Genomic DNA, 14,150 nt, shown 5'->3' on the forward strand with positions numbered 1-14,150 from the left:
TTTTAATGCAATGTTTTGGTTTCTGTTGCTGACTGTCAAATGTTTTTGCCAAAGATCGAATATTACTGCCAAACTTATGAGTGTAACTATCGAAGTATCAGTGGTCTGTTCGTGTATGCATTTGTGTGTGTGTGTGTGTGTGTGTGTGTGTGTGTGTGTGTGTTTTTTTTGGTGTCATATTATTTTATTTTATTGTATTTAATTATTTATTTTTGTTTATGTCCTGTGTATGTGTGTGTGTGTTTTGGTGTGATACATATATATATATATTCAGTTGCTATATATATATTCAGTTGCTGTCAGACAGTCCATATGTGAAAATCATCAACATACCGTGGTTTGAGTCTTATTTAACTAACAGGAAACAAAGGGTGTTGTTGTGAAATACCTGTGCAGTAAGCAGTTAGTCTTCATCCGACTGGGAATTAATTACATATGGTGTTCCTCTAGGTTCCAACTTGGGTTTGTTGCTTTTTCTTATGTACGTTAATGACCTATCATCTGTTACATTGCCAGATGCAAGTTTGATTTGTTTGCAGATGATACAAACATTGCAATAAGTAGAAAGTCAAGTACAGACTTAGAAATATCTGCTAATCAAATTGTCACTGACATTAATAAATGATTTATAGCTAATTCACTGTCATTAAACTTTGAAAAGACCCACTATATGCAGCTCTGAACCTGTAAGAGATTTCCTTCCAGGATGTGTATAATGTATGATGTCATGCAGATCAAAGAGGTTGACAGTGTTAAATTTCTGGGAAGGGCATACCACAGAATTGCTTAAGTGCCTAAACAAGTCTGTATTTGCAGTAAGAATGGTGTCAGAAGTAGGCAATATAAATGTTAAAAACAAAGTGTGCTTTCATCTATTTTGTCATATGGGATCATATTTTAGGCTAACTCATCAAACCAATAAAAAGTGTTTAGCATGCAAAAGCATATTATAAGACTCATTTGTGGTGTAAATCCAAAACATCATGTAGAAACCTGTTCAAGGAACTTTGTATTCTAACCTCTGCTTCTCAGTATATTTATTCCTTAATGAAATTTCTTGCAAGTAATATATCTCTATTTTCAACCAATAGCTCAATACATACTATCAATGCTTGGAATAAGAACAATCTACATAAAGACCTAAAATCAGTTACCTTGGTCCAAAAAGGGGTCCAACATTCAAGAACACAAATTTACAATAAATTGCCAGCAACCATTAAATATAAGAATACATTGCAAACCTGCCTAAAAAACAACAAATTCTATACAACTGAAGAATTCTTAGAAACTAATCAGCAAAATATATGTTTTACCTAAGTTATGAAGGAAATGTTTTGATATTATATAAGCTAGTTATTTACTGTTATTCTTTTCTTATGTGTGTATTTAATTATTGTATAAAACATTGTTTTACATAATGCTGAAGAAAAGGTATTTAGTTCCTTTTCTCCCCTTTCTGTAACTATTTGAATATCGTACTGAAACTAAAACCCTCTGTAAACTTTGACGAAGCAATTGTATGAAAAATACTGAAAGGCTAATAAAAATATTATATTCTACTCTACTTGGTTTCAGATAAAGCACAGTTTAAACCGAGTGTGAAAGACTTTTTGATAGGCAGCTCCATCTACTCTATAGATGAATATCTTAACAAGGACTGTTAGACCAGCTTAAGTAAAAATGTCTGTTAGATTTCAGTTTTGACAGCACTTGGTCACAATAGTCAAGATTAAGTGTTTTGAGTACGATAAATTTATTAAAAGTGCATTACAATGTTTCATAGCACATTAATTCTGTAAATATTAGCAGTTCCAGTTTACTGTAATGTAGTCACCTATTTTGACAATCTCCTGACAGATGACCAGGATAGTAAGTATTATATTCAAATTTTTATGTTTTTTGTGTTATACTTTTTGACATGTTCCACATCTATGAGAATCATCTCAATTTTTGGTCTATGGAACTAAAACTGAAACCAATTTAATCTAATCTAGGAAGTGTGCTTGTTTGTATGAATGTGTATGTGTTTTCTTTCTGAAAAAGGTTTTGGCTGAAAGTGGTAATAAGAAACAGTCTTTTCATTGTGCCTGTGCAACACAGCAGGTTCTTTACAGTGAGTAGTAATCTATCCTTTTCCTTACATCTGATAAGTTAGTAGACAAGTTCAGGGAGGCCTTTCAAAGAAGCCAATCACAGTCATTTTGTTATGCACTACGAGAGTTAAATATCCCTTACTCAACAATCCACAAGGTGCTGCATAAATGGTTTTGCTTGCATTCTTACAAAGTTTAAATTGTGCAAACACTGAAACAAAAGGACTTGCAGCTTTGTCACAAATTTTCTATTGAGATATCTGACAGTACCTATCAAGGAAATATTGTTTTCTTTGATGAAGGAACCTTCCTCACATGTGAGAAGATTAATCTCTGCAGAAAAAAATATGGATGCAATAGCCTACTTTATTCTTGACATGCTTGTGCATGCTTGGTTTCAGGTACAGTATCATCTAGACATTTTAAGAGTTACAAAAGGAACTCATGTAGAGGTGTATTAATTTTTTGTACAATACTATTCGAGTTAATTTATGTGATGCAACAAATTGCAAATATTTATGTCTCACTGCATTTGAAAATCAAGGAGGTTTCATATGAACACACTGTATTAGCCTAGTCATGGCATGTAAGTTATGAATGACCATGGAGTGTAACTGAAGTACAGAACACAAACTGCTGCAGTGAATTCAACAGAGCAGTTTCCAACTCAAGCTCCAGCAGCTGCTGGCTATGTGCATTGTTGGCTCCTTACTGTGTTACGGCATTATAACTCTCCACTACTCTCCAGCTGCCAAGAATAAACAAGGAGAATTTAGTTCACAACATTTCCTAAAATCCCTCTGCGAGTTTGGCATCCATCCCTAGTGCTGCCCACTTCATCAAAAACTTGCATCCTGCCACACAACAATAACGTTTATAGCTGTGCGTATAGAAGTTTGGAATGTAAAATTGCCACAGAATCACAAAGTTCATAGCATGTATCCTTGTGCAGCTAGAAAGAGTTGTTTGGCTCAAGTGTACTACAATGAAACTGCTTGGAAGTTCGCATCTAGCTCTTTGCAGATGCTCTTCAAAAATATAACACATTTGTCAATGAATATGTTCATATTAATTCAAACAATAGAAAATCCAGGATGGACTGTAACAATATTAGAGAAGGAAAGTTACCAACTCACCATATAGTGGAGCTGCTGAGTCATGATAGGCATAACAAAAAGATTCACACAATTATAGCTTTCGGCCATTAAGGCCTTTGTCAGCAATAGACACACACACACACATACACACACACACACACACACACACACACACACACACACACATATGCAAATGCAACTTGCACACACGTCTGCAGTCTCAGATAACTGAAATCACACTGCGAGCAGCAGCACCAGTGCATGATGGGAGTGGCAACTGGGTGGAGGTAAAGAGGAGGCAAGGGTGGGGAGGGGGAGGGATAGTATGGTGGGGGTGGTGGACAGTGAAGTGCTGCAATTTAGATGGAGGGCAGGAGAGAAAGCAGGGAGCGGGGATAAGTAGCGGAAAGCAGAGAAATAAAAAGAAATTAAAAGACTGGTTGTGGCGGTGAAATGACGGCTGTGTGTTGCTGGAATGGGAACAGGGAGGGGGCTGGATGGGTGAGGACAGTGACTAACAAAGGTTGAGGCCAGGAGTGTTACAGGAATGTAGAATGCATTGCAGGGAAAGTTCCCAACTGCGCAATTCAGAGAAGCTGGTGTTGGTGGGTAGGATCCATATGGCACAGGCTGTGAAGCATTCATTAAGATGACCTATATTATGTTTGGCAGCATGTTCAGCAACAGGGTGGTCCACTTTTTTTTGGCCACAGTTTGTCGGTGGCCTTTCATGTGGACAGACAGCTTGTTGGTTGTCATGCCTACACAGAATGCAGCACACTGATTGAAGCTTAGCTAGTAAATCACATGACTGGTATCACAGGTAGCCCTGCCTTTGATGGGATATGTGATATTAATGACTGGACTGGAGTAGGTGATGGTAGGAGGATGTATGGGACAGGTCTTGCATCTAGGTCTATTACAGGCATATGAGACATGAGGTAAGGGATTGGGAGCAGGGGTTGTGTAAGTATGGATGAGTATATTTTGTAGGTTCGGTGGACGGCGGAATGCCACAGTAGGAGGGGTGGGAAGGATAGTGGGTAGGACATTTCTCATTTCAGGGCACGATGAGAGGTAATCGAAACCCTGCCAGAGAATGTAATTTAGTTGCTCCAGTCCTGCATGGTACTGAGTTACAAGGGGAATGCTCCTCTGTGGCTGGACTGTGGGACTTTGGGAGGTGGTGGAAGACTGGAAAGATAAGGCATCGGAAATTTGTTTTTGTTCAAGTTTTGGAGGATAATTACGGTCAGTGAAGGCTTCAGTGAGACCCTTGGTACACTTTGAGAGGGACTGCTTGTCACTGCAGATGTGACGACCATATGTGGCTAGGCTGTACAGAAGGGACTTCTTACTATGGAATGGATGGCAGCTGATGAAGTGGAGGTATTGCTAATGGTAGGTATTGTTAAGTAGGTTTGATATGGACGGAGATACTAATGTAGCCATCTCTGAGGTGGAGGTCAACACCTAGGAAGGTGGCTTGTTGGGTTGAGTAGGACCAGGTGAAGCAAATGGGGGGAGAAGTTGTTAAGGTTCTGGAGGAATGTGGTTAGGGTGTCCTCACCTTCAATTCAGATAGCAAAGATGTCATCAACGAATCTGAACCAGGTGAGGGATTTAGGATTGTGGATTTTCAGGAAGGATTGCTCTAGATGGCCCATGAATAGGTTGGCATAGTATGGTGCCATACAGGTGCCCATAGCCATACCCCGGATTTGTTTGTGGGTGATTCCTTCAAAGGAGAGGTAACTGTGGGTGAGGATATAGTTGGTCATGGCTAGTAGGAAAGAGGTTGTTGGTTTGGAATCCATAGGGCGTTCGGAAAGGTGGTGTTCAATAGCATTAAGGGCATGGGTATTAGGAATGTTGGTGTATCGGGAGGTGGCATCAATAGTGATGAGCAGGGAACCTTGTGGTAAAGGGACAGGAACTGTGGAGAGTTGGTGGAGGAAATGGTTGGTATCTTGTATATAGGAGGATAGGTTCCCGGTAATAGGTTGAAGGTGTTGGTCTACAAGAGCAGAGATTCTCTCAGTGAGGGCACAGTAACTGGCCACAATGGGTCATCCTGGGTGGTTGGGTTTATGGACTTTAGGAAGCATGTAGGAGATGAGAGTGTGGGGAGCAGTAGGGGTAAGTAGAGAGATGGACTCTGGGGAGAGGTTCTGGGATGTGCCTAAGGATTTGAGTAGCAACTGGAGATCCTGCTGGATTATTGGAATGGTGTCACTGTGGCAAGGTTTGTAGGTGGAAGTATCTGACAGCTGATGTAGTCCTTCTGCCAGGTAATCCTTGTGCTTCAAAGCAATGGTGGTGGAGCCTTTGTCTGCAGGTAGGATTATAAGGTCAGGATCAGTTTTTAGATGGTGTACTGTGGTTCTTTCTACAGCTGTAACGTTAGTTTGCATGTTGAGGGATTTGGGGAATGATGGTGAGCAAGGTTTGAGGTTAAGAAACTCTGTAAAGTTAACGGGGGGTGGTTTGAAGGCAGTACAGGTGGATCACGGTTGGATAGAGGAGTGATCTGAGTTAGGCAAGGTTCAATATTGGTTTTTGGTTGAGCCTGGTTGTTCGGGTCGGTGGTGAAAAAGTGTTTCCTCTGTAGGGACTGGGAGAAGGAGAGAAGGTCTTTAACAAGTCCTGCATGATTGAATTTGGGAGTGGGGCAAATGTGAGGCCTCTGGAAAGGACTGATATTTCTGTGGGACAAAAGCTTCTGTAGGAAAGGTTCATGACTGTGTTAGGGGTCTGTTTAGGTTCTGGGTTCTGTGTAGTGGTGAGAGGGAGTTTTGGAGGGTGTGGTAAGTGTAGTAGGTCTGTGTGATAGTGTTTATCAGCTAGGAGGGGACATGTGGGAGGTTTGGAGGTTGCTGTAGAGGTGGTGGACAATGGTACTCTGAGGCAGGAATAGGAAGTGAGCACAATGGAGGGCTTTTTGAAGTGGTGTTGTGCATGTTGCTCAAGTTCCTGCAGGGCAAGAGCTTCATTGTGTGTTATGGGTTCCAGGAATTTGGGATTACATAGCAGGAGAATTTTGTGGATGGAGAGAAGGTACTGCAAGGAGGATTGGGCTTCGTTGATATGGTTTCACAGGATTATGTTGGTGAGGCCTAAGAATTGGTGGAATCTAAACAGGTGTAGGTCACTGTGGAGGGAGGGGTGGCAACCAGAGATGGGTAATTTGATGGTAAGGCCATTAGGGGGGATTTCATGAGCCAAGCAACAACACAGGAATAGTATGAGTAACTGGGATCAGGCTAGGGATAAGGAAACTTTTCTGTATTGATGCAGATGGAAGGAGCAAGGAACCATGCTGGTGCAAAAAATGTGAAAAATTACGTAAAAAAGTAGAATTATGTCCAAAAAATTACGCAAAAATACACCCTAATACATGTGAAAAATCACAGAAAGGATGAAATGGGTGCACAAGGGGAAAAAACGAGATGAAATCTAATGAGGGCAATGACAGCAGAAGGTGAAGACTCCCTAAAATTGGTGACATGTCACAAGGATCAAAATAGAGAATAACTTATAATTAATAAATATATGATTATTACTGTAGGTAGCAGGTTTGAGGGCAGATAAGCATGAATAAGGGGGATGGCAGATGTGACTGGATGATGTGGATTTAGTGAGTGCGAACAGGGATAGAATGGAGAAAGTGTGGGGGGTGGGGAAGGGTTTGTAGGTAGAAATACAAGATAGTGTGGCACCAGAAAGATGTGGGAGATAACATGCAAAAGTAAGGGAACTGATGTAGGGAGAGTGATTGGTTTGAAAGTATAGGATTAATTATAACGGCGAGAGTAATGTGGGACATATGGTGCTGCACCAATAATCAGTGTGGTCTTGACGCCGTCAGATGCGCACGGCCGAGATGGTTGATAAGGGTGGCTCATAAGTAGAGTGTACAGTCCAGTTTGTAAGGCAACAAGAAAAACACAGGAAAGAAAAGAAAGAAGGTTGGACAATTGAGTATAGTGATGCAAAAGAAAGTAGTGGCAGAGGAAAACAGCACAGGTTAGAATCGAAGAAAAGCCGTCAGGTAAAAATCAACCAATGGAAAATCCAGCATGGAATGTAACAATATTAGAGAAGGAAAGTTGCCACTCACCATATAATGGAGATACTGAGTCACGATAGGCACAACAAAAAGATTCACAGAGTTATAGCTTTCAGCCATTACAGCATTTGTCAGCAATAGACACATATACACACACGCACACACACACACACACACACACACACACTCACACAAATGCAACTTGCAGGCCACATGAATGACCACCGACAAACTGTTGCCAAAAAACAAGTGGACCACCCTGTTGCTGAACACGCTGCCAAACATGATATCTGTCATCTCAATGAGTGCTTCACAGCCTGTGCCATATGGATCCTACCCACCAACACCAGCTTCTCTGAATTGCGCAGTTGGGAACTTTCCCTGCAATGCATTCTACATTCCTGTAACACTCCTGGCCTCAACCTTTGTTAGTCACTGTCCTCACCCATCCAGCCCCCTCCCTGTTCCCATTCCAGCAACACACAGCCATCATTTCACCGCCACAACCAGTCTTTTAATTTCTTTTTATTTCTCTGCTTTCCGCTACTTATCCCCGCTCCCTGCTTTCTCTCCTGCCCTCCATCTAAACTGCAGCACTTCACTGTTCACCACCCCCACCATACTATCCCTCCCCTCTCCCCACCCCAGCCTCCTCCGTACCTCCACCCAGTTGCCACTGCCATCATGCACTGGTGCTGCTGCTTGCAGTGTGGTTTCAGTTATCTGAGATTGCAGACGTGTGCGCAAGTTGCGTTTGAGTGAGTGAGTGTGTGTGTGCGTGATTGTACGTCTACTGCTGACAAAGGTCTTAATGACCAAAATCTATAATTGTGTGAATCTTTTTGTTGTGCCTATCGCAACACAGCATCTCTGCTATATGATGAGTAGCAACTTTCCTTCTCTAATATTCATATTAATTCATTGATATGAATTGAGAAACGTTCATCTGGGTGAGGTCTCCTAACCTTATATCCTCACTGTGTAAATTAGTGAAACTTAGCATATATCAAGACCCATAAAGGAAATTTTTTGATAAAAGTATTATAAGAGGTTTCCTCAGTGTCTAAAATTATATTAGTAGTTTTGCCAAGACTATAGTATATTCTTGGATTTTGTCTTTATGGCTTATGGTTTATCTATTGAAGAAATTTCATTTCAAGCACTGGATTACTAATTTATAAAACTGAAGTGTTATTTGAATTGGATTTATGAAAGAGTTCCCCTTTTTTTTAATTTCACATTACTTCCCTTAGTGACACAATATTTTTTCTTTGGCAGATTCCCATACACTGCAGGATGAAGTAAACCCTGGATTAGAGACTGCAGAATCTCTGCATGTTAAAGCCAGTGTATCAAGCACAAAATTAATAGTGATACATAAATATAATATGAAAATATGTTTATATGGTGACTTCAAACCACTGTAAGTTCACAATCAATGGAGGATTCATACTATTACTCTATCCAAAGAACTTATTCGCCACATGAAAGGAAATTGGCTGCTTCTTGCAAATCAATTTATGTGGGACTTAGTGCACTTACTACTTAACATGGAATTAATGATTGAAACCATGTTACAAAGCTGATTTGAAACCAGAGGGAGTATAACTGCAGACTGCAGACTGAAACATAGCCAAAGCCTCACAACAAGCAAAATCTAAACAAATCAAAATTAGCCTAAGAAGAGCCCAATGTAAATTGCTGACTAATTTGGAAGTAAAATTCTGTACACCAATCTACCAAAAATTCCTAAGAAATTTAGGTCTAATGTTAAAACAGTAAATGGATCAACAACTGTAAAGCCATCAAAACAGGGGATGATGAGAGAGTAAATGTATCCAAGTCATCTGTACCGAGACTCAACAACCACAAAGGTATCAAAGTAGGGGATGATAAGAGAGAAGGCTGAAATACTGAATTTCTTGTTCCAAAATTGTTTCACTGAGGAAGATCATACGGAGAGCCCTCCTTTAAAAGGCCACAAGATTGTCAAAGACAACAAAATAAGTGATTGTGGGATATAAAATCTAGAAATCACTAAACAGAAGAAAGGCAGCTGGGCCTGATGGAATACCTACATTGTTCTATGTAGATTATGTGAAAGAACTTGTGCCTCTTCTAACAGCTGTCTACAGAAGACTGTTGGGGTAATGTATAGGTCCTTCATGTTTATAGAAGTGTTGTCAAACACTGACATCAGTCTGTGTACATTTTTGTAACCCATTTTATGCTTGCATAATACTGTTATTGAGAATCTATAAAATGCTTGATTTATTGAAGATAACAAAATTAAGACAACCATTGGCAAGCAAAATCTGAAAAATGAAATGTAGGTATTCCTCAACAAGTGTTGAAAAGGATTTTAATATGATAAATAATGGAAAGTTAAGTACACGCCCATAGCTGCCTGTAGTAAAGTAACTGTATCATTTATAACCACTGTTTTCTGGAGATAAAGATCATTTCAATGTCAATAATAATATTACAAAGCTATTAAAGCAACTGTTGATGTCACTCTAATAACACTTCAAAGGAAATAACTACATGTAAGTATTCAGGAATATATGAAACTTTGCCTGCTGAACATTGTATCTCGGTAAAACACTTTTGTGTCTCTGAAAGATTCCATCTACAAAGGCATGCCACCTGTAGAAAACAGGATCCCTCATATTTGTTGCTGGATCAGCAACAACACCAAATGATTCCTGTAAGAAAAATGAAATTATTTGGATACATATTCAATTAAATTCTCAGTTAAACATAGTACAATTTAAATTATGAGTCCTGAAGTGAGAAGTGCAAAAGCATGAAAGCAAGCCTATCTTTGAGCCAAATTACTGTGCTGTGTAACAGTTCATAAACATACCAATGGAAATGCAGATTCTAGTAATAACAGATTCATAAAGAATAATATGATGCCTTGACTAAAAGTAACACACTTTGTTCACAGATTGTTTAACAAATTTTGCTAAATATCTGTAGACATAACAATTATTCATTGACAATCATAAACAAAATATTAGAAATTTGTCTGTAATTGTAAGCTCTCATGTATGGTAATGATCTATGTTTCTGCACACGATTACACAATACTACACAGCAAATACTCTGTATTGTATTGTAATCTGTTGACCCTCTTAATTATGTGGCATACAACAAGTAAAATTTATTATTATTATTTATTGGCCTTATGAGCCATTTTTGTATAAGAACTGCACATTATACTGCTGTACAAAGACAATACAGATTAGGGTTTGATAAATGTAATATTATGATGTGATGGAAAATAACATGACATGATTATGATATGAGGTATGTTATGGTAGACGAATTGACATGATGTGATGAAAACATGCATATACATTACACAAATAAGATATGACATAAGTATATAATTAATGTATGTCAATACTCTGTTAATCAGTTTCATCTTCCCATGTCTTAAATAAGCAAATACAACACGCTCACATGCACCCACATGTGTGTGTGCACATGGTCGTCCCGTCCTCCCCCCTGTCCCACACACACACACACACACACACACACACACACACACACACACACACACACACAATCTGCAATGTTTCATATATTTAGCAATGGCTGAATTATAGAGGATGGGATGCTCTCAGAATGGGCTGCAAGGTAACGAAGTGTACAGACATGTAGAATGTAGATTTTTATGTAAAAAAACTCAATGTAATGATTTGTGTGACAGCACTGTCTTCAACAGATTATGGCAACCCCAATATCAGAACAGGGCCACACTCTTCCTTATAATAATAATCATGTTCAGTTGCAAACATGGGGAGGTCAGTTCTGATAAATATTACACGCTACAAGTGTCAAACGCTATGAACAACAATGGCTGGACTAAATGTGCTGTTAGTGATACACTTACCACAATGAATAATATGGATGCTACTTCGGCAGTGGGAATTGTGCTGCCATCAGTATGTGGGCAAATGGAAATTTGAACAGATAAATAAGCATCACAAATACAGAAGTATCATGGCTTCAAAGCAGACAGGAAAACACCAAGATACCATATCTAAATTCCAAGGAAGGGTCTAAGAAGGACTATACATTTCCTGGAAAATTAGAGAGCATACCTACACTGTATTTCTATACATGATGTTGTGGTATGGTGATGCTCAGTGCAATAGGAGGGCTGCTTGTCAATTGTGTGCAGAGCATTTTTCACACTGCCAGACACCTCCACATTCCTTCATTGCTACATTGAAGTGCCTCTGAAGAGGCTGTACTCCATGCAGTATAAGTGGATGTGATGATGAGTACCAGAAACATATCAGGTAGATTGCAAGTGGATTAGGAAACTGTCAGGCGTCTTCTGCATGAGCAGCAGCTACACCCGTACCACCCACAGAAGGTACAGGCAATGAAGCCACAGGACTTTACATCACAAGCCCACTTCTGCAGGGGTTCTTGCACCATTGTGTGGATGAGCCTGGGTTCCCATGGTGGATCCTTTTCATGGGTGAAGCCAAGTTTCCAGGGAAGCTGTTCTCAATTCCCTCAACAGTCATGTGTGGGCTGATGAAAACCTGCATGCTGCATACCCCCATGGATTCCAGGAATGATACAATCTGAAGATTTGGGTAGGTTTCCTTGATGGACATGTAACTGTGCCATATCTTCTTCCACCACATCTCACTGATGTCACATACTTGCAATTAATTGATGACGTACTGCATGGGCCCTTGGCAGATGTGCCACTGCATGTGTGTCAAAATGTGGCTCCAGTACAATGGCACACCATCTCATTTTTCACGTGCCATCCAAGATCATCTGAACCAACAATCTGGCAATGGTGGACAGGTTGTGATGGCCCGATTGTATGGCTTGCACATTCTCCTGACTTGAACCTGCTATACTACTACCTGTGGGATCACATAGAATCCTTGATTTATGAGATCTCTGTGGCTTCTGAGGACGATCTACAAGTGCAAGTTATGGCTGTGGAAAATGCTGGAGGACCATGAATTGGTGATCATATGTAGCAAAACATGGTACTGAGATGCCATACGTGTGTTAATATCAGTGGCTGTCATACTGAGCGCTACTGGTAAGTGTATCCAGATGACAGGCACCAGCAGTCAAGGAGCAATGTGTGTTGTGGTATTTTGCATGTAGTGGGAAAACAGTACATTTCAGGATGTGAGTTTCTATGCTCTAACTAAACACCATGGTACCCACTACAAATCCTCAAAGCCAGTAAAGGGAATATACCAGTTATGATATTCATGGCAGATACAGATACATTTGTCTGTACAAAAGTTGTGTGTGTGTTTGTGTGTGTGTATGTGTGTGTAAATTATTAATCTTTTATTCTATAAATTAATACATGTGAAGGAGACAAAATCATTACTATTAGGCTGTTGGCCTTCAAAGCTACTGTATGGGGAAAAAGTTTTCATTGTCAACTTGAAAGAATAAAGTTGAACAATTAATTTCTTGTCTGTTTGGCAAATGGATATTTGCAGAGCTGGTACACATTGAAAACCCTATACTGCACTACCACAGCACACCATTAAAGCAGACATTAAAATATGACTCAAGTTGTTGATAAAGTGGAGGTGGGATGCACCATTTTGCTTTGTCTCCTCTAGCAGTGCACTTTGATAATGCAGAGCAGAGAATTCAATGCATGTCAAAACTGGAGAGCTGTATTTGCAACAAACAACAAATTAATTTTGCAACTTTGTACTTTTGAGGTAATAATTAAAACTTTATAACCACCTCTCATATTACTCGGCAGATGATGTTTTTCTCTGTTTAATATACACTGTCATTAGAGTCTGAATAGTAGCATGGTGGAACCACACCAGTTCCTATAATATCACTCCTGACAGAAATAAATTTTTTTCAGATATCTAATAATGCAGGTAGGGTACCATGAACACTTGAAATTCCTAAATTCTTGTATCTGCTGTAATTCACTAAGTTTTATTACTCAATGCATTTCTTTCAGACCACTGATGATAACAGCATAATTGGTTTTCGAGACAACATTTTATATAACAAAATAAGCACAATTTTAGTCATATAAACCATCATCACTTCAAGATTTGACCCCCACTAGGAATTATTTGTTGTAGGGTTGGCACACACAAATGTTATACTTTTTTGAAAAACTATTTTATCCTATAATATTCAAATCTTCAAATTCCACACAAGATCATGAACTACAAGCCAAATGAGGAAAGAGATAGTGGAACACCTCAGAAAAGATGGGAATGATTTTGTTTGTGAGTTCAGAAAAGGTAGTAACCTAATACTGAAAGGAAACAGATGATGGTGATGGTGGTGGTGGTGGTGGTGGTGGTGGTGGTGGTGTTCAAATCTTAAAACATAATACTTTCAAAATTTCAGTGTGTTGCCAATTTGGAGCTCCATTTTTTTATGATTCTAAAAATTTATCAGTTTCCTAAAAGTAGTTCATAAAATTTTTAAATTATAAATTTTAACTTTCCAAAAATTTATTTGTGGGCTTTAGTAGATCCAGATGCATGTGAGAGCTTCTGCCCCATAAAACAGAACCAATAATTATATCAATTGAAGAGGATACAACTTATGGTTAAAGAATTTTACTTCACTGCTTAATATGTTTATGATGTTTTTTTTTTAGTTTTTATGTTAATATCTATAGTGTAGTAGCTTGTATTTTATCATTTTGTAATTTCTGTCCTATCCACATCTTTAAGTAATGTATCCTGTAACAAAGCTAATAATAATCAATTTATGATAGAAGCAAGCCATGTGAAATTCTTGGGCCTAAACCTCGACAATAGTTTACAGTAGAACACCAACAGACTTCTTGTCATAAATCACATACCCTAACTTTTGCAACGTTATTGTATTTGGTGCCAC

The 14,150-nt window shown here is 39.0% G+C and overlaps 1 protein-coding gene across 1 annotated transcript in view; it reads right to left on the reverse strand.

Annotated features, from left to right (window-relative positions):
* The window catches only part of LOC124712074 (phenoloxidase 2-like), a 229,089-nt gene that overhangs the window by 101,830 nt on the left and 113,109 nt on the right, over positions 1 to 14,150 (reverse strand). The window contains exon 10 of the mRNA XM_047242369.1: positions 9,836 to 9,964. Coding sequence (XP_047098325.1) covers positions 9,836 to 9,964 — 129 coding nt within the window. The remainder of the gene's footprint in view (positions 1 to 9,835; positions 9,965 to 14,150) is intronic.

Source organism: Schistocerca piceifrons, chromosome 8 (genome assembly GCF_021461385.2).
Source record: "Schistocerca piceifrons isolate TAMUIC-IGC-003096 chromosome 8, iqSchPice1.1, whole genome shotgun sequence".
NCBI classification, from domain to species: Eukaryota; Metazoa; Arthropoda; class Insecta; order Orthoptera; family Acrididae; genus Schistocerca; species Schistocerca piceifrons.